We start from the raw sequence: 22,117 nt of genomic DNA on the forward strand, positions 1-22,117 counted from the left end.
TTGCAATTCTTCTGCCTAAGCCTCCAGAGTAGCTAGGATTACAGGCATACACCAGTGTACCTGGCCAGAATCAAGGTTTTAAGGGTTTTAAATCACGTCCAGTTCTCCTTCAGGGTGCTTTAATAAAATTTCACACCTCCAGTGGTCTGGAAGGCTATGTGTCTGCATAAGGCTTCAAGAACTTGCAGAAGATAATGAAGACGGCAGCACTAGCCATCTAGTAAAAGCCAGGGCAAACTTTCAAACTTCCAGAACTTTGAATATATTGCTCAAATCAGATATAGACCCATCAGCAAATAGTTGATCCTTAAAATGGCTAAAAGTATTTAAGCAAAACCATTGAGAAATTGTTGGCTGAACACTAAGTTGCATTGATCTAGGGAAACTCCAGAGCAAGAGGCTTTAAATTAAAAGCAAGAAAAAAAAAAAAAAATACTAATCAAGAAATCAGCAGTGGCATACTGTGGGAGAGGACAGAATACACAGGATTCCAAATAAATAGTAATAGTTTACAGTGGTGATGGTTAAGGAATCACAATCCAGTTTTCTTACCATATATTGTTTAAGATGTTTAGTTTTTAACAAAATATGCAAAGAAATTAAAACCTGTGACCCACACAGGAAACATAAATCAATAAAATCTGCCTGTGTGGGATTCCCCATGTTTGTCTCAGGAGGCAGGTAGACAAGTTTCAAAGTAGCTATTATATATTTAAGGAACTTAAAAACTATGTCTAAAAAAATTAAATGAAAGCATGACATCAATAATTCAACTGAGAGAGAATAAAGAGACATAAATTATAAAAAATAAATGGAGCCGGGCATGGTGGCCCACACCTGTAATCCCAGCAGATCAGGAGGCTGAAGCAGGAGGATGGACAGTTCAAAGCCAGCCTTAGCAAAAGTGAGCCACTAAGCAACTCAGTGAGAAAATGTCTCTAAATAAAATACAGAACAGGGCTGGGGATGTGGCTCAGTGGTTGGTTGTTCAGCTTGTGGTAAGATCAACTGTCTAGCATGCACAAAGCCTTGGGTTCCATCTCCAGTACCACATAAAAGAAAAAGAAAGATTAATAATGATATACTCTGAAGACAAGAAAGGAATAAAATGCTGTGAAAAATTAACAAAGCCACAGAGACATATGAAACACTATCAAGCACACCAATATATACACAACAGAATTCCACAAGCAGGAGAAAGAACAGAAAACACATTTAAAGAAATAATTTTTGAAAAATTTCCAAATGTGAAAAAGATTAATCCGTAATCCATAAAGTTCAATTCATTCCAAGTAGGACAAACACAGGAAGACTCACACCTCAACACAACATAAATTACTGAAAGCCCAAAACAAAGAGACAGCGTTGAGATGACAAAAGTAAAACAATTCATCAGACAAGAGAATCACCTTAAGACTAACAGTTAAGAAACAATGGAGACTAGAAGGCAAAAGGTGACAAAGGGAAAGTGTAGAAAGCAGGAAGTCAAACAACAATGCTCTCACAAGACTATCCTCCAAAAATGGAGCTGAACCAAAGATATTAACAGATAAAGACTGTTAGCAGACCTGCCTTGTAAGAAATACTAAAGGAACAATAACTGTTGGAGACTTTTCGATATTTCACTCTCAATAATGAATAAGACAACTTGTCAAATCAGAGAGGACACAGCACTTGAACAACATTTAACCAACTTGGCCTTACATCTACACAACACTCCACCCAGTAAAAGTAACATATGTGATCTCCTATAAAACATTCTCCAAGACAGTTAATATACTAGGTCATAAAAAACTCCCAATAAGTATTTTTCAAAAGGGAAAATAAAATGTGTTCTCTGACCACAATAATGGAATTCAAATAGTGATCAGATATCCAAAAGCAGAAGAATGAAATTATACCTATTCAAATATCAACTCAAAATGTATTAGAAGACTTTAAGTCTTTTAAAATGTATTTAAAAACTTAATCATAAAACTACTAGAAGAGGAGCTGGAATTGTGGCTCAGGGATAGAGTGCTTGCCTAGCACGTGTTGAGACACTTGGTTTGATCCTCAACACTACATAAAAATACATAAATAAAATACAGATATTGTGTCCATCTACAACTTAAAAAAACTACTAGAAGAAAATAAGGTGAAAGCTCCAAGAAACTGGTCTAGACAATGACTTTTTTTTTTAACATGACACTAGAACCACAGGTAACAAAAACAAGAATAAGTAAGTAACATTACATCAAACTAAGAAGCTTCTGCACAGGGAAGGAAAGCAACCAATTGATTGAAGAGACAACCTATGTAATGGGAGAAAATATTTCTATTTAAATAACACATCTGATAAGGGGTTAATATCTAAAGTATATAAGGAATTCAAACAACTCAAAAGTAAATAAAAATTATTCTGATTTAAAAATGGGCAAAGGACTTGAATAGACATTTTTCAAAAGTAGACATACAAATGACAACAGGTATATGAAAAAAGCATTAGTTACCAGGGAAAAATCCAAGTTTAAAATACAATAAGATATGACTCCACACCTGTTAAAATAGTCATTTAAACAAAAGAAGAAATTTTGGCAAGAATATGAAAAAAATGGGAACCCTTGTATATTGCTGATGGAAATACAAGTTATTATAGCCATTATAGAATATGAAGGGTGCTCAAAAATTTTAAAAAAGAACTACCATATAGTTTAGCATCCCACTATTGAGTATATATCCAAAGGAAATGAAATCAGTACACTGAAGAGATATTTGTACATTTCACAGCAGCATAAAAGTACTTGTAACCATATCTGAAAACTGCACATTTTAATAACAATGACAACAAAATGAACACCACATTTCATTTCTAACCCCACCACTGGCTCACTGAGTATCACATGAAGCAGGCTAGATTCAACTAGTCAATTTGTTCCTTAACCAGATAAGCTCCCTCCTCCACCCAGGAAGAGTTAGTGTTCTCAGCAATGCTTAATTCCTATGGTCACCCAGTGGCTCTGGGAAGGTAAGGATAGTTCTTCAAAACACCCTGGAGCAGGCGATTGAGAGGAACAGCTAAGTCAGGCATATCTGACCCACTGCTGCTCACTTATAACACAAAGAAATGATGTGAATCACTTTCTCTTTCAGCATACTATTCCATAAAATTAAACTGAAACCATGACCTTTCAGTAGACGGCCTCCTTCATCATCCCCTGCCCAAGCCAAGCCTGACGGATACTCACACTCACACATCAGGCTCAAATACACTATTGTATTACACAAAAACAGAAACGTCATTATAACTCCAGCAAGCCATTTCCAACTTTGATTCATGGTTAAACTACATTTTATGGTAAACAGTCAACTTGCTGAGTTTGTATAAAACTCAAGAAAATTTTATTTATTTACTTTTTAATATTTTTTAGATGTTGATGGACCTTTATTTATTCATTTATTTAAGCGCAATGCTGAGAATCAAATCCAGTGCCTTATACATGCTAGGCAAGTACTCTTAACACTGAGCCACAACCCCAGCCCTCAAGAAGGTTTTAATAGAAGATTCATCTGTTTAATAGTTACCATCATAGTACTAACAGTTGACATTTAGCCAATGCCTATTCCATTCCAACCTGAGAACTCCAGGAATGTCAAGATAAGGAGAGCTAGGGCCAGGCAGCCACAGTCAAGATGATACCCAGGACTCCCACTGCTCTCCATGGGAAAACTTCAAGAGGTTAGAGAGTTTTAAGGGACTTCCTCAGAGAGCAAATATCAGGTTACAATGGAGGATAATACTTCAGATTAGCAAAGTAATCAAAATCCTTCCATTGTAGTCTATAAAAACTATCAAACATTCTCACCATAAAACCATACATATTGCTAAAAAAAATTAAATAATTGCTCTACAAAAGATGGCACCTTGACCAATACCTAGTATCTAAATTTTGTCAACTCTTCCTTCACCACATCTCAAAACTACTGCTTTCTTATTTTTCCTAATTCAAGTTAAATTACTTTGATTATCACAACAGAAATTTTAAAAGTCAAAGGAATCCTAACATAATGCAGGCATTAGACTTCAATAGCTACAGGGTCAATATGACTTTGAATTTTAAAAGAAGAAATAGTAATAATAGTAGCAGAAACAATGAAAAAAACTAATGACCTGAGTAGGCTGTTTAACTTCTCAAACATCTTTAAAGCTCACTGTAAGGAACAGGTAGAGTGGCCACTCTGAATCTCCTTTATTTGACAGAATGTCTCCAGGGCAGATTTATGAAGAGCTCTGAAAGCTGGCTCAGGCATTTTTGAGCAGTACACAAAAAAACAGTGCAGAATTCAGATCATCCAAGGACTAGAGTCTGGCCTTATATCAAGATTCACAACCTCCCCATCTCTATTCTTATCTCTCACCTAAAGGGCCTTCTCTGCATTTTTCCAAACTCTCCTTACTGTACAGATACAATCTAAGTAACAAAAAGAATCACAGAAGACCAAACATAGTAACCTGCAAGAAGCTTTTGTTGTCTCATGCATTCGGATGCCAGCAAACAGCATGTCCCTGCTAACAACACCAGATCAATAATCATGGCATTTGAAGCAATCCATAGTCACATCAAATATTTTAAACATCAATCAGGAAATTCATACTCTGTGAAAAACTAATGGATGATGGAATACTGCAAATAGTATTAATCCACTTTCATGTCTTCATATTTTATTTCAATTCCATCTCAAGCACAAGAGAAAAGAAGCAAGCACTTCTCCAATTACCTGTTATGTAAGATCGCAGAATGGCCAAATCTGTTGACATCATGGTGGAGACTAGGTCTTGGAAGCACTGACCAGCGGTCACAAGCTAGAAGAAAGAAAAACATGTTTCAGAGAGGACTGTTGTTCATAATCAACAGGAACTAAGTCTTCGAGAAGAAAACTGTAACACACACACAGTCTCGTAAAACCTACCTCTCAACTCTATTAGTCATGCTGTGATTGCTGAGTAAAAACCAGCAGCAGTGGAGCAGTAGGGTACTAAAGATGGGGTCATGCCAGGCACAGTGGCACAAGCCAGTGGCTCAGGAGGCTGAGATAGGAGGATCTCAAGTTCAAAGCCACCCTTAGCAACATAGCAAAGCCCTAAGAAACTTAGCAAGACCTTGACTCAAAATAAAATATAAAAAGTGCTGGGCATGTGACTCAGTGGTTTAGTGCCCCTGGGTTCAATCCCCAGTACCGAAAAAATAAAAAATAAAAAGATGGGTCATATGGCAATTCCATTAGAATTTAACAACCATGACATCCAGGCCTTTCACCCTGCTATCTACTGATTGTACCCACCACTATGTTTTTCTTTTTTTTTTTTTTTTTTTTTTTTGCAGTACTGGGGATCAAACACAGGGCCTTGTGCATGCTAGGCAAGTGTTCTACCACTGAACCACACCCCACCCCAAACCAGTATATTTTTAAACTTAAAGAAAATTCATATTCTACAAAGCTGATATAAGTAAAACGTGAGTTACACAATTATGTTCCATTCTTCTCTATACTGATTTGCCTAAACTTAGTAGCTACAATGGAATAATATAGGTGAAAATTAAAATTTTAAGTCTTTTCCTAGATCCCCTAGATCTACTGAGCTTCCTTCGTCCTGACCTATGCTAATAATTTCTCTCCTGAATGAAAACTAACAGGTGCTCCTGCACCACACTACCCATATGCTCACTGTCTCACTCTCTGGGACACTGCCCAAGCAGAGCTTCTTCAACCTTGACCATAACCTGCGTGGCCTTCTCCTATCCAGCCTCCATCCAATCTTCCTCAACATGAAGTTTGGAGGCTACAATTGCCCCAGCTTTCTGCCTACCCACCCTGCTTCCTTCCCCAAAACCAGTGTGGCAAGATCCCTTCCTCTTCTCCCATCCCAAAAGTCCGTTCCCTGATTCAACAACATATAACCCTTCTCCTTTGAGTCTCCACACTCATCTTTGGCTTTCACCACAGCATTTAAATATGCTCAAGGTATCCCATCTCTCCCTCCCCGACCCCACCATGCCTCTCCTAGATTTATATCCCTCTGAGGCACTTGACTTGCCCTTCTCCTTCCCTTCACTGAAAGCTTTTAAATAAAATTCAATGTTCACCAAGTAGGCACTTCACTCCATGTTATTTCCCACCTTCCTATAATCTGGGTTACTCCTCTATGACTAGAGGGTAATAAGGGACTGTTGCTAAATCTGAAGGGCTTATCAGGTCCTTATTTTACTTAACTATTCTACAGGCATTAACTGTTCCTTCAGAGATCATAATTTTCGCCTGTTTTCCTCCTACTTCCATGACACTATTCACAATCTTCATTTTCTTTTGGACTTCTCTATCCATCTGCCATCTGGCTCTTTTTCATTCCAGAAGTTCACACTTCCTGGAACTTCCTACTGGCTCTCCTGAGTTGCTTTCTCTCACAGATATCCCTAAATGGATATGTCCCCACATTTCCTTCACTATCTTCCTCCCACACTGAACTCCTCCATGTTGATTCCCAATCTTAGAAAAAGGTACCATCTACCATGGTCTATGCCAGATACCTGGGAGTAAGGATGCTTTCACCTCTTTCAAAACACATCCCATCAAACCTCAAGTTTCTGGAAGCTATAAAAGTATGTCTATCTCTTTATCCTCATAGCCACATCCATCACCTTGGTTCAAACCTTCACCATGACTTCAGCAAAAGTCTCCTAAATGCCAACATGCCTCTTTTCAAATACTCACTACAAAAAACCACTAATGAGATATTCCTGAGATATACATACAATCCCATCACTTCCTCTGGAAGATACTTCAAAAATCTTACATTCCTCAGCATGACATACAGGCTTAAGATCTGAAGTCCCTGGACTGATAGCTGCTTACTTTTCAAGTCTCTTTTGGGGTCACTGCTACCTTTGGTATGATGAACACAAAAGTAATGGCTCACAGGCCCTAAATGTGTGCCATGGTCACTTCTGGTCTCTGCACATGGGCCTCCTCCGTCTGGGAAGTCCTGACTAATGTAACATGGCTGATTTCCAGTGTTCCTTGGGACCTAGGTTGGATAGCCCCTCCCTCAAGAAAGCCTTTCATGACTTAGGAATACTCAGATATATTCTCATATATAGTTTCCAGCAAAAAAAAAAAAAAAATTCCTGAACTATATTATTTGTTCATTTCTCTGTCTCCTTCACCTTTACTCTAAGGGCTATAACTTACTCATTTTATCATCACCAATGTACAAGTTCAGGAGTTAGCACATTAATATCTGTTAAAAGTGAACTGTTGACTTAGAATAATGAAAAGCACACAGATAGGCGGAATAATGGTGGCTGCAAAGGATAGAGGGAAAATGGAAATGTTGCCGAATGGGTAGTTTCAGATTTACAACATGAAGACAGTTATGGAGATGAATGGTGGTACTGAATGTATAACATTATGAATACATTTAATTCCACCAAACTATACAATTAGTTTTATAACTTTATTATTTATTTATATATTTATTTATTTTTATGCGGTGCTGAGGATCAAACACAGTGCTTCACATGTGCTAGGAGAGCGTTCTATCACTGAGCCACAACTCATCCAGCCCTAAAACTATAATTTTTAAAAATAAAGATAGTAGGTTTTATGTTATATGTATTTTACCAAACACTATTTTTTAAATTTTTTAAATGAACATCTGATACTTACACAGAACACTTGGTATTATTTATGAACGAGGAAATACTGCCCTCTGGTGGTAAAGTATATTATCACACCAAGAATACAGGTGAAACCAGTTTTACAAGAAATAAAGTTAATCTTAAGCCAGTGCTTGCAGTTACAAAATAACACTGCGTAAAAAGCATTTGTAACCAAAGGAGTGACCAGTTATCTCAACTCAGCTTCAAAAATTAACAAGAGTGACTTCCAAAAGAACCAAATGTAGAAGTAATGCTTTTTAATAAACATATAACCTTAGCCAAATAAATACAAAACTACCATTTGGACCTCTTTCAAGTGACTTGACAGTTTTGAACTAGTGATATTTTCAGTTTCTTTTTAAATGCTTCTTACATACAAAAACATTTCTGAAGAGAAAAATGGCTCTGGGAAGCTTACCAATGTCATAAGCCATGAAATCTGAAGAGAAGCATTTGGCACCATGACTCATGGATGTGTCGTTGTGTGTATTTCCTCCAAACACCAGCATGGTTCCACTCACTACCACAGCTGTGTGCAAGTAACGGAAAAACCGGCTGTCCTTAAGAATGGTCCTTTGAGTTTATTTAAAAATAACAAATATAAGGTTAGTTTTTAAAGAATAGCTATCTGCTAATGCAAACATAGCCATTTTATTAGCTTCAAACCCACATGTGCAAATACTTGCAGAATTTTCCTTATATGTAAGCAGCTCTCTCAACAAACATGTAAAACCTTAGAAACTTACAAGAATTTTGGCAAAAGATATTAAGATCCTTAAAATGTTAATACCCCATGGTGCTATAATTCCACTTTCTGGGCAGAAATCATATGAAACACAGAGAGACACCTATGCACAATACTAATAAGACAAAAGCTAGAAATCAAAATTTCCAAATATATAGGCTCAGTATAATCAGATAACAGTATTACAAAGCCACTAACAATGATGATTTTTATGACAGAATGTAAAACCATCTTCATTGGCATGGTCTCAAATATGTGAGGAAATACAAAATGAAGGAAAACATTGCTTTAAAATTACATTACTTCATAACTCAAATTAGTTTTACATTTGTTACAATGAGAATACTTTTTACAGATGATCTGCAATTCACAATGAAGTGAATTGAGTTCCATCTCAAACACCAACACCAAAAAAAAAAAAAAAAAAAAAGATCTAGTCTAATTACAAATGCATACAAACTCAACTATGTACTTTATTTGTTAGGATTCTGAAGGTAAAAAAAATTATAGTAGTGTTCAGCGTATGAAAACTGAAAATCAACTCCCAAACACCAAGCAGTTTCTAATCATCATACTACAACTTAGGATAATGCAACAAAATATATACCAGCTAATTTATTACCCTCCCTATGCTTTTTCCTAATTTCTTTATATACAATGCTGAACAGAATTATCCACCAGGTCTGAGAACAAAAAAATATAGCAAATATAGTTTCCCAACAAGTGTGCCTCTATAGAATTCACACTTCAAAGCAAAAGCTCAAGAAAAAGCACCTACCACATCTGGGTGTCCACGTCATATCTGTAGAGGTCATCTGCCAGCCGGTATTTATTGGCACTGAAAGCTTTGTAACCACCGTGGACGTACAGGGCTTTGGTCCTGTGATCATAAACACTGCTGTGGCCATAACCCCCTTGCACAAGGGCACCCTGGGTGTGCAAAATACTCCAGGTGTTCTTATCTGGAAAGGGAAAAACAGTCAAAGGCACGCAGGTTCCTCTTCTCTAATACTCAACATCAAAATATCTCAAGGATGGGGAAGGGATTTCAAGAGAGCTGATACACATAATTATATCTTTTTGCCTAAAAAAAATTTTTTTACCTAAAACTTATAACAAAGCATGAGGCCAAACTCCAATCTCTTAAATGTTTTCATGTTCTAACAGGCTATACAGGAAAAGGATTTCATTACATTTATCAAGTGAGAATTTAATTCCCTATGACCTTTAGTAACCAGTACACAGGTGTACTTTATGGGCCTCTTTCTCAAAATGTCAATTATGGCTGATACTCCCACTGAACAGTAACAGATAAAATAAAATTTAACCAAAGGAAAGATTATGTATTAAGGGAAATTCACACTCCATTAAACCAACCACTAAAGGACCATCCAGATTTTTTCTATAGTATTTGTAGTTTTGAACTACTTTTATTTATTTGTAACACCCAAGTATTCAATGCCTTCTTTGGCTCCTTGCATATTGACAATAGCACATACATACTACAAAGGGGCATTAGTAACCTGAATTTTATTGGTCATACATCCATGTTATCTGCATTTCAAGATGAAGGACTGCATCAAGGTTAGCTTGAATCTTTTCTCATATCCTAACAATAAAGGGAGAGGTTTTTAAGTTGATGTTTATAACATGTCCATTGGAAAAAATATACCTACCCAAGTCATATTCCTGAACATTGCTTATATATCCATAGAGTGGGCAGTGACCAAAGATGACCAGCATGACCACCCGGCCAGTTTTCAGTGTAACAATGTGTGCCGAGTGCCCAACCACTGCATACTGCTCCTTTGCCTTTGGGGTCAACAATACCCATGATTCATTATGAATATGAAACACTCTCAACTCATTGGTCACATTGCCTGTTGAATCAATTTTTCCTCCATACATGTAAATTTTATCCTAGAGGGAAAAATGTAAACGGGATTAAAAAAAAACATTAAAAATTCAAATCTGAGAACAGAAAATGACCAGTTCAAAACCTCAACATTATTCTCAACTTATTAATGGACCATTCAATGAATAATTAGGAAGAGAAGATGCAGAAAGGAACAAAATAAACCAGTCATACTGTATATCTCTAAAACTGTCATTTTCTTGGATTTCCTCACAAGAGATCTTTTACAGAATAAAATGACTTGGAAAAATAAAGTTGCCTCATCCCACCACATACCTCCAAAAAGAAGGAGATGAAAATTATTATTGAGTGGCTTGGCAATTCTTAGCCAAACCTGGAATGGGCATAAATGCTAATGGATACTTTTTAATCTACAGTTTTAACCACTTGGAACCATAATCAGTAATACCTCAGTATGGTTTGATTCATTAAAACCTCTTGGGTTCAGAAAGTTGCAACTTCAATTTCCACTTACAACTTAGTCAATCTTATAACCCAACCCCAAGAGAAAGTCTGCTTCAATTAAAAAACAACATTCAACAGCTCTTCAACTGCATAATACATAAATTAACTGAGGAAGAGTCCCGTTCCTTGCTTAGTACAGAGTGGAGGTATTTTTACCTTATATAAAGCCAAAGAATGACCATATCTAACAACCACATTGTTCACAGAATGGTTTAGTGGAAGCCATTCCCTAGAAGCAAGGTCATACCTATAAAACAAACATCAGAGTTTTATCCAAATGACAAAACACAACATCTTGTACTCTTTTATTTGAAACAATCCAGTTTTGAGATGCTCATTAAATCTACCAAGGACAGAGGGAGGCACCTGCTACCATGGCAAATACTCCTGACCCCTGGGCCCACTAGGCACCTGAGAACTCAGGAAGGGGAGGTGGACTACGCAACACTGGGGCAAGAAGGAAATAAAAGTCTGCTGAAAGCTTCTAAGGCCTCTTCTGAAATCTCCTCTATAGTCAAATCACTTGAAGTTTGCCTCATACTAAAGGGACTTAACTTTTGCTTCATTCCATCATTAAAAACTACAGATAAATAATAGGAAATTACTAGAAAAATTTCCTTTTCTTTCACCTAATTGATTTTAAAGTAATACTTTTAAGGGAGGCTGAATATATTATAGCATTTCAATTATACTATAAATCTACATACAAATCTTTGAAATACAAAAAATGCCAAATGAAAATAAATTAGTATTCTTGCTATACAATTTATACTTATCCTTGCATTACTGAATTCAATATTAAACACCTTAACATTTAATTTTGAGTATTTTGTTTGTTTTTGAGAAAAAAATATCACTGTATCTCTATTATAAATCATACATGCTCACTATGAAGAAAACAGTTAATGCAGAAAAACAGCTGGAAGTTTAAAAGATGACCCCCACAATTCATCATCTATAAATAAATATTGTTAACAGTGAGTAAACAACATTCCAGATATCTTTCTAAGCATATAAACAAAAAAAATTAATAAAAAATTTTATATAAAGGAATAAAACCTTAAATGATACTTTTAAAGTATTAGAATTTTTGAGGGGGGGCACTGTGTAGGGGTGGGGGTTGGTACTGGGGAGTAAACCCAGGGTTTTTCTATTACTACATCCCCAAACCCTTTTAAAATTTTACTTTGAAACAGGGTCTTGCTATGTTGCCCAGGCTAGTCTCAAACTTGTGACCCTCCAAGCCTCAGTCTCCACAGTAGTTGGGATTATAGGCATGTGGCACCATATACAGCTAAAAGTATTAATTTTAACTTTTCTAGAATTAACAGAAAAAGTCAAAGGGAAAAAAAAGGTCTTGTACTTTAAGTAAAAATTTCTTTTCCATGAGAGTATACCTGGATCCAAGTTTTTAAAAAGTCATCAAAAACATTCTTAAAAGAAAATATAAGAAAAATATTATCATAACATCATAGCAAAAAAGGAAAGATGTCTATCAATTAAAATGGATTAGTAAGTTATATCTATGTAACCAAATAATTACACAGACTAAAAAATAAACTCAAGCAACATATAGCAACATAAATCTCAAAGAACGTTAAGCTAAAAGACAAAAAAAAAATTTTTTTTTTTTTTTAAGCTTTTCACCTGGTACTGGGGATTGAACCCAGGGGCATTACATTCCCAGGTTTTTTTTAATCTACCTTTTTAAAAACTGTTACATTATAACTGTACATACTGATGGGATTTGTTGTTACATATTCATACATGCACACAAAATAACAAAAAAATTTGGCCAATATCACTTCCCAGCACTTCTTCCCTTCCTCCCCACCTCCCCCGCCCCTCGGTCCCTTTCTTCTACAGAACTCTCTTTGATTTTCATGAGATCTGTCCCCACTTTTCTTCTCCTTTTGCCTCTCTATCTTCTGCTTATGAGAGAAAACATACAACCCTTGACCTTGTGAGTTTGACTTATTTCACATAACATGATGTGGTCTCTAGTTCCATCTATTTTCCTGCAAATGACATAATTTTATTCTTCTCTAGGGCTGAGTAAAATTCCATTGTGTATATATCACACATTTTCTTTATCTATTCTTCGGTTGATGGACACCTAGACTGATTCCATAGTTTGGCTATTATGAACTGTGCTGCTATAAAAATGGTATGCATGTAGCACTGTAGTATAATGACTTTAATTCTTTAAGAAAAATACCGAGGAGTGGTATAAATGGGTTACATCGTGGTTTCATGCCTACTCTTTTAAGGAATCGCTACAGATTTCCATTAGTGGTTGTAATAACATTCAATCCTACAACAGGATTTTCTTCACATTCTCTCCACATTTGTATTTTTGATGGTTGCCATTCTAACCGGTGTTAAATGAAATCTCAGTGTAGTTTCAATTTGCATTTCTCTAACTGCTAATAATGTTGAACATTTTTTCATATGTTTGTTGGTCATTTGTATTTCTTCTTTTGAGCAATGTCTGTTTAATTCATTTTCCTATTTATTAATTGGGTTATTTGATTTTTTGGTGTTTTTTAATATATTCTAGATATTAATCCTTTATCAGAAGAGTAGCTAGCAAAGATTGTCTCCCATTCTGTAGGCTCTCATCACATTCCTAATTACTTTTTCTTATTGTGCAGAAACTTTTTAATTTGATGCCATCCCATTTATTAACTCTTGGCATTATTTCCTGAGCTTTAGGGATACTGAGAAGTCATTGCCTGTGCCTATATGTTGGAGTGTTGACCCTGTTTTCTTGTAGGAGTTGCATAGTTTCTGGTCTAATTCCTAGGTCTTTGATCCATTTTGAGTTGATTTTCGAGAAAAGAGTCTAATTTTACTCTTCTACATATGGAAAATCAGTTTACCCAGCACCATTTGTTCCATTTGTTAAAAAGGCTGTCTTTTCTCCAATGTATGTTTTTAGCACTTTAGTCAAAGAATGACAGATGTGTGGTTTGTCTATGCCTGTTTATATGTCAGTACCATACAGTTTTTGTTACTATACCTCCGTAGTATAATTTGAAGACAGGTATTCTGATGCCTCCAGCATTGCCTTTTTGCCTTAAAATTGTTTTGGCTATTATGGGTCTTTTTTCTTCCCAAATGAATTTTAGAACTGTTTTTTCTAGCTCTGTAAAGAATGTCTTGGTATTTTGATGGGGATTGCATTGAATCAGTATATTACTTTTGGTAGTATGTTCCCAGGCCTCCTTATTATTTCAAAACAGGGTCTCACTAAAGTTGCTGAGGCTGGCTTCAAATTTACAATCCTTCTGCTTCAGCCTCCTGAGTAGCTGAGATTACAGGCATGCGCCATCGTGCCCAGCCAAAATGTTTTTTTATGAAGACTAAAACCAGAAAATGTAGTAACTCAACATATTTTCAAAATTAAAGAAATGGGGCTGGGACTGGGGCTCAGCAGTAGAGCACTTGCCTAGCATGTGTAAGGTATTGCATTCAATCCTCAGCACCACATAAAAATAAATTAAAAATAAAGGTATTATGTCCACCTACAACTAAAAATATACATATATTTTTTAAAAGTATAAAGAAATGCAGGTGAACAACTGAAACCAAAATCAGGACACTGTCTCTGGGACTTGAGAAGAGCATACAAGAGTCCTCAATTGTATTAACAATGTTTGACTACTAACACAGGTAGTAAATGCATTAGTATTATTTTTTCACTAAACATTTCCTTTTCTCTAAAATATTTTATACAAGATATGAAACAAATATAATAAACTGGTGACACCTATTAAATGTGAATAAGACAAATTAGTATTGGCTATTTATTTTTGGAACAGTCCACATTTTTGAAAATGCATGAAAAATTATTTAAGCTTTAATGTTATTTAATCATTATCCATTAAGTAGCTAATTATTTAATTTTAGTAAATAAATTATTCTATTAACTAATGTTATTTGCTAAGTTTAAAATGTATATAAAATTTACTTTTGGACAGACTCTACTAACTTCCTGTTTGAAAGTTGAAAACCTTAGCATTAATGTTTCCAATCCCATTTCTTCTTCCTATTTTTTAAATATATATGTGTGTATATATATATATATATATATATATACATTTTTTTTTTTTTTTTTTTTTTTTTAGTTGTCGATAGCCTTTCGTTTTATTTATTTATATGTGGCACTGAGAATTGATCCCAGTGCCTCACACATGCCAGGCAAGTGCTCTACCACTGAGCCATAACCCAGGCCCCTTCTCCCTATTTTTGTTACATAACTTGGACACTACATGTTCATAACATTCACATTCCAGTCTATAATTCCATAAATATTTACTACTGAATCTGTATTTGAGCTCAGGCAATCTCCTCACAGTCCTTCTACCATGACTTCTCCTTCATCTCTTCAACACTGAATTGATTGGATTTCACCACCAAGTGATGTTTTGTAAAAGCATCACTCATATACACTCCTTTACCTACGTTCTCTCATGTTTAAGAACATCTGGATGCTAGCCTTACAGGTGAATGGCATAATAGCTGGGTATAAAATTTGTGGCCCTGTCCTTCCTTTCTTTCAGAAATTTGCAGATGGCTGCTCCATTCAACATGGCTGGGTTTAACACTGCTGTGGAGGTATCTGAGACCATCTTGATTTTCTCCCTTTTATATGATTTGCTTTTCTGTCTGGAAGTTTGAAGAATTCTTCATCATTCTCATTTTCTCTTCCTCTTTCTTCTTCTTCTCTGTCTGTATCAGGTCTTTCTTTCCTTAAATCCATTCAAGAAAATGTTCTTACAAAATGCATTGAATATCACTGTAAAATTTTTGTAGAATTCTGGCTATAGGAGATGTTTCATATAAACACACAAATTAAGTGGTATAAGAGAGAAGAAAGTTTTAAAAGGAAGCAAAAATTAAGCCTCTAGATGCTTCAATTCACATCTCTTTCAAGTGTGATGGAGGGTGCTAAATCTGTACCTTAATGCATTTTGCTCCTCCTCAACTTGTCAGTCCAAGAGCTGACAGGTGCTGGCAGGTTCCCACAATCTGACATAAGTGAACTCCCAAAAGATCCTTACACAATAGGCTGTCTGTCAATTTTCTCCACAACACAGGCAAATACAAGACAGGAACAATATTGATAAAAGACAATAAATTCTAAGGACCAAATAAATTACTCTTCTGGGAGCCAAGCCTAGAAGAACAGAATATTAAACAACTAGTCTCAGACACAGACAAGCAGATAAGCAAAGATAAACTTCAGGAATTCAGAAATAGGTATCTTCCACAGAACAGCTGTCACCGTCACAAGCCCCTCCATTGGCTGGCAACCCAATAACCATCATGCCACAGTGTACTTGTCACCCAAGGACAGCATCTCAACACCCCAAAGATCAAAGTAAAGGCTCTGTAGAGACAGAACAAAACCCCAGAATCAACAGAAAGCACAAAAAGACCTGAGTCTTCCCAAACAAAAATTTTTCCTGAAATTCAATGAGATGATCAAATCGGATCTACTCATTGAGAAACTAGAAAATTTTCCTGAAAAAGTTTATGCTACTTCAATCCATTTATTCTGTTTATTAGGCTCTTTTCTTCAGTGACAACAATTATGTTTATATTGGATCACTTCCTGTCTCTCCTATGTTTTTGCTTTTCTCCAATTTTCTCAAAGTTTTCATCTGTATTCACTGGAATTATCTCATTAATCTGTTAGTCATTCAATTTTATTCCAGGTTTTCCTGAAACTAATTTATTTCTACTTCTTTTGGTCTGTTTTTATTTTCTTATCTTTTGACTTGTTTTTCTGAATTCAAATTCTAAATTAAGGTGATCTGTAGAACAAACATTTGAAAGTAATCTTGAAGTAACGTTTTTTACATAATGGGTTCTTGTCAGAATTTACATGCTACATTCTATGTTCCTCTTCACTTTTTTTCATCATAGAATATTTGCAATAGCTACAATGCTGCTTCTTTCATCTTATTTGTTCTTAGACATAGCTCTCTAGACATTTTATTGACAAAGTATGGGTGGTTTCTTAGTTCTGTTTCTAACACATTTATTGGATTGCCATTCTACTTTAGCCTGAAGTAGGATGTCCAATCCATTTCTCTGAAGTCTGAGGAAATGTTCAGCCTCAGAAAAAGGGGTGTACACTCTTTCAGAATAAAAGACTCTTCTCTCCTTTAAGAGCTTGTTCAAAAGTCCTATTCCAGTGTGGAGGTCATTTCACTATTCAAATGGAAGCCCTAATATTTGGGCAGTCATTCACTTGTGGTTAATTTTCCCACTTTTTTTTTTGAGGTGCTGGGGATCGAACCCAGGGCCTTGTGCTTGCAAGGCAAGCACTCTACCAACTGAGCTATCTCCCCAGCCCCCCACTTTTCATTTGATCTTCCTTAGCAACTAGTCTCCTGTTTTGGTTAAAAGAGTTAAAACACACACACACACACATACACATAAACACACACAAAAAATAATACCCACTCAGTTTACTATTTTCTAGATTTGAGGCTACTGGGGACAAGTATCAGAATCTTCCCAGTGTGATGTGAGGTACAGGAGAACTTATACTTAATGTACCCTGAGTCTGTTTTAAAGTTCACTGAATGAGGTGATGGTCCTTTCCTTATCTGGCTATACGTTGCTCAATTATTCTTCTCCTTTTTTTTTTCTCAAGGGAAGGAAATTCAGTATAAAATTTAAACTGGAAATCTTATCCCGGGAGGTCAAGACCACTGATTTTGTAAAAGCACCACAGAGTGACATAAAACAGGAAATGCTTTTTAATAAAACCTAAAATTTTAGATTAAAAAGCTTGTGGAAGAAAGAAAGAGTAAGACCAAGTTCTGAAATACACTTATTTGAAAGTATAAATGACTATAATATTTATAATTGAAGTTTCAGAAAATTTCCTTTTAGAAGGAATCACTATATTTACCTTCATGAAAGCTAATAAAACATTATTTGAAACCATACTAGTATTTATAGGAAATATGTGAAGCTGTAAACAACATGTTTTGATTAAGCACAAGCAGAAAAATAAAGTTACAATCTAAAAGACAAATATGACTCATGAAATACACCAAATAAAAGAAACATAAACATTACTATGCTCAGGAAAAACATTTATGAAGGAACGAAATTTTAAATACTCCCCCATGTATTTGATTAATACTCATTTGAGTACCTTCTATGAGCTAAGTCCTGAGATGAGTGAGTAAGCAGGGACCTCAGAGAACTTAAAGAAGAAAAGACAGAAAATGAGATTGCACAATCATGGGCATAAATATAATTTAAAATAACACTGCCATAAAGGAAATGAAAACTACAAAAAAGAAACACTGCAAGAATGTGTCTAAACAGGATGATCTCTCTGTGGGACAATTAAACTGAGATAGAAAGGGCTAAGAAACCAGCCCTCAGGTATAACTGGAAGAACAGTCTAGACAGAGGAAACAGCAAATCAAAGTTCCATGAAGTAAGAATGCATATGATGAGTTTTGGGTGGGAAAAAAAAACAAGAAAGCTCACATGCCAGTAGAGAGAATGAAGACAGGGGAGGAAAAAACTGAGCCTGTGAAAGTTAACTATGGTCAGATCATATTGGACCATTAAATCTAATGGGAAGACACCAGTGGACTTTAAGAAGGGGAATAAATGATATGATTTATACTTTTAAAATATTACCCTAATTCATCTATGGAAAATGGATTAAGAGGAAGGAATAGAAACAAAAATCTAATAGCAACCTACTATTGAGGACTGGATAGAAGATAATATCAGCCCAGGCATAAAAAAAGACCAAAATGCAGGGCATTGTGGTACCTGCTTGTAATCCCAGAGGCTCAGGAGGATTGTAAGATCAAAGCCAGCCTCAACAACTTAGTGAGGCCCTAAGCAACTTAGAGAGACCCTGTCTCAAAATAAAAAATAAAAAAGGGCCAGGGATATGGCTCAGAGGTTAAGCACTGCTTAATCCCTGGTACACACACATACACAAAAATATATATATATACTATGACATTATTAGATGACAGAGTTGATGAAACTTGAGATGAAATTATGGTATAGGAAGGTGAAGGAGGGGAGAATCAAAGCAACTCTAAGATTTCTTAATGTCAGATGCAAGGATAAAAATCATGTAAATGGCAACATATATGGCTCTTTTAAATATCTAGCCTGACAGGAACTTTCCTAAGTTCAACTTTACCTTTTTTCTTTATGGTGGCAGCACTAGAAGTGGTGAAAAATTGTTAGACTTGGGGTAGATTGTAAAGGCAGCACTAACAAGATTTTTTGAGATTATCGTGGCAAGCAGACACATGAGTTGTCCCCCATGATCCCTGCCTCCTGGTATTTACATCCAGCTATATAATCACCTCCCTTTTAGAGTGAGAAGAATCACTTACTTACTTCTAACCAAACCACATGGAAAAAATGATGGGATGCCATTTCTGTGACCCACCCTGCTAGCAGACTCAGACAAGACTCTTCTTATGGCCTGATGAAGGAAACAAGCAGCCATATCAGTGAGGTCCAATTGACAAGGAATTGAGAGTAGCCTAGCTGACAGCCAGCAGAAAACTGGGACCCTCAGCCTTATAACTGCATGAAACTGATTGTGGTAGCAACCTGAGTAAGCTTGGAAGTGAATCTTCCTTCTTTAGGTGAGAATGTAGGCCAGCTGACATCTTGAATGCACAGAACTGGACTTCTGACCAATGGAAACTATTAGATAAGAAAAGTGAGTTGTTTCACATTGTTAAGTTTATATATATGTGCTTGCAAGGCAAGCACTCTACCAACCGAGCCATATCCCCAGCCCTATATTTTGTTTATTTTTTGGCAGGTGAGGGCAGTACCAGGGGACTTAACTCAGGGGTGCTTTACCACTGAGCTATATCCCCAGCCCTTTGTATTTTTTATTTTGAGACAGGGTCTTATTAAGTTCCTTAGGGCCTTGCTAAATAGCTGAGGCTGGCCTCAAACTTTCCATCCTCCTATCTCAGTCTCACAAGTCCCTAAGATTACAGTCATGCACAACCATGCCCAGGTAGTTTATGATAATTTGTAATGCAGCAAGATAACAACATGTTCCAGTATGGAATAGGAAAGAACAAGAAGTCAAGGATAAGGTAAAGATTTCTGAATGAAGTGAACAGAAGAATAGAATGCTCATTAACTGAGATGGGGACATCTTGGGGAAAAGCAGTCTGGCAAGAAAAATCAGTATGGAAAATGTTGCATTTTCAGTTCCTCTTACACAATAGATTGAGGTGTCAAGAGTTAAAGAATGGGTTCAGGTGAAAAGTCTAAGCTGCAGCTATGTATCTGGGGGTCACCAGTCAAGATATCACGTGAGATCACCAAGAGAGAGAATACCCAGCCAGAGGCAGACCAACGGCTGAGCCCTGGGATGCACCAGCATTCAGAAAGTAGTCAGATGAAAAGGAACCAGCTCAAGAGTCTGAGCAGGAATAAATAATTAGAAAAAAACTATCAAGATAAATGTGACAGAATACTGGTTCAATATCCAACAAGATGAGGACTAAGAATAAGCAGAATAAGTAGTAAAAACAATTCAGCTACTCAGTCACACCAGTTACCTCCCAAGAGCTTAATAACCATATGTGGTTGCTGACTTGACAGCAAATATAGAACATTTCCATCAGGCCCAAAACTTTTACTGACCACCACTGATCTACAGAAACAGATGAAAGAATAAATCAATACAGATGTAGGCAAAGGGTAAATGTGGTGGTACGAGTTTCGGCAAATCCTTTTCTGAAGAGCTTTATCTTTCAAAACAGAAACAAAGCAAAGTCATTAATTCAGAAGGAAAATAGGAGAAAACGCTGTGGAAATCTGGAAAGTGAAAAGGAGATATGACAGTAGAACAGGAAAATGGGAGAGGGAAAGACAGAGTCAAAGGATTATGGCCCCTTCTGAGGGTCAAAGATGGTTGGAGGTAAGGTACTTCAGGAAAAAAATCTGGAACAATTAGAAAGTGTCTCAGGTCCAATTTCCTGCAAACAGAGCTTGAAATAGGATTCTTGGGCAAGTGACTAATCAAGGGAATGCTCTCTGGATAAACATGTCAGGAGTGAGATAATCAAGATACAGGGGAAGGAAAAGCTAGGCAGATGTGGTCTCAGCTGAAATCTTGCTTTAGCATGATCTCAAGGGGAGCTCTGGAGCAAGAATGGTACCACAGTCTTCCCACATAGAAACAGTCTGGCTCTTGACCATCCATGTCAGTCAGTCACTGACAGACTATGGTAACCACCATGTCAGTTTGCTCAGAACTAAGGAGTTTTCTGGAATGTAAGATTTTTCAGTGCTATAACTGGGAGAGTCCCAGCTGACCTGGAATGATTGGTCACTCTACTAGGGTCTGTCCCAAATACAGGGCATAGCCTTCCAAGTATTTCTGGGCAAAATGGCTCCAATATGCTAGGAGAATTCTTCAGAGAAAGAGACAGCTGTGAGCTGACAACAGACAACTTTCACAGCAGCTAGTGACTGGGTGCACCAGTCAAGTAAGGGTACTGGGACTTAGGTCCCAATAGTTTCTATCACAGAAGAGAGTGGCTGGAATGTAGAATGCTTACACTTGTAATCACATGGAAGAGTTGAAGTTAATGATAATGACACAATATAGGAGATGCCCACACTAATGATTTGCTTGAGGAGCAGTGAACTGGAGAGACAGGATTAGCCCTGAAAAACTATGGAGCTTTCTCTGGGTTGTCCAGCAAAGAGAGCAGAGACTGATCACTGTCTTTCCCCTCTAGTGGGACAGGAACTCTGTATGGATCCAATCTCCTGAAATAGCTCTACGTCCTATTGGCACTATTCCCAGTGCAGACAATTCTACTGAAGAAAAACACGAAACTGCTTTAAATCTGTGTTTAAACAAAAAAACAAACAAAAACCCACTAAAATAAGAGGAGGCTTTATATGCATGTTAAGGAAAATATATTCTGGGCAAAGAAAGTAGTTTGAGTCTATGGTATAGAGAAAGAAAAGAATCTGGTGGGAGAATAACCTCAAATGACCATGACAGAGATCCCATCAAAAATTAAAGGGTTTGAATTAACACGGCAACCATGGGAATAGAGATTGGACCAGTTTTACTGAGAGACACTTTGAAAGTGTACCTGTTAGTCTTGACCTAAGTAGTCAAAGGAGAGAAGGAATTAATGGAAAACTTCAGGATTTTAGCTTGACTGAGCGGCTGGCGAAAGGTGATGTCATTGATATCAGGATTAAAAGCAAGAAAACATCTAAGGTGATTAAGAA

General features: G+C 36.4%; 1 protein-coding gene across 2 annotated transcripts in view; it reads right to left on the reverse strand.

The window, feature by feature from the left end:
- ATRN (attractin) overlaps positions 1–22,117 on the reverse strand; it is a 146,075-nt gene that overhangs the window by 67,598 nt on the left and 56,360 nt on the right. For both annotated transcript variants that reach the window (XM_079129138.1, XM_079129137.1), the window contains exons 7-11: positions 10,979–11,069; positions 10,119–10,362; positions 9,221–9,404; positions 8,116–8,270; positions 4,759–4,843 (exon numbers count right to left, since the gene is read on the reverse strand). In XM_079129138.1, the coding sequence (XP_078985264.1) occupies positions 4,759–4,843; positions 8,116–8,270; positions 9,221–9,404; positions 10,119–10,362; positions 10,979–11,069 (759 nt within the window). The remainder of the gene's footprint in view (positions 1–4,758; positions 4,844–8,115; positions 8,271–9,220; positions 9,405–10,118; positions 10,363–10,978; positions 11,070–22,117) is intronic.

Source organism: Sciurus vulgaris (assembly GCF_902686455.1).
Source record: "Sciurus vulgaris genome assembly, chromosome: 2".
Taxonomy (NCBI): domain Eukaryota; kingdom Metazoa; phylum Chordata; class Mammalia; order Rodentia; family Sciuridae; genus Sciurus; species Sciurus vulgaris.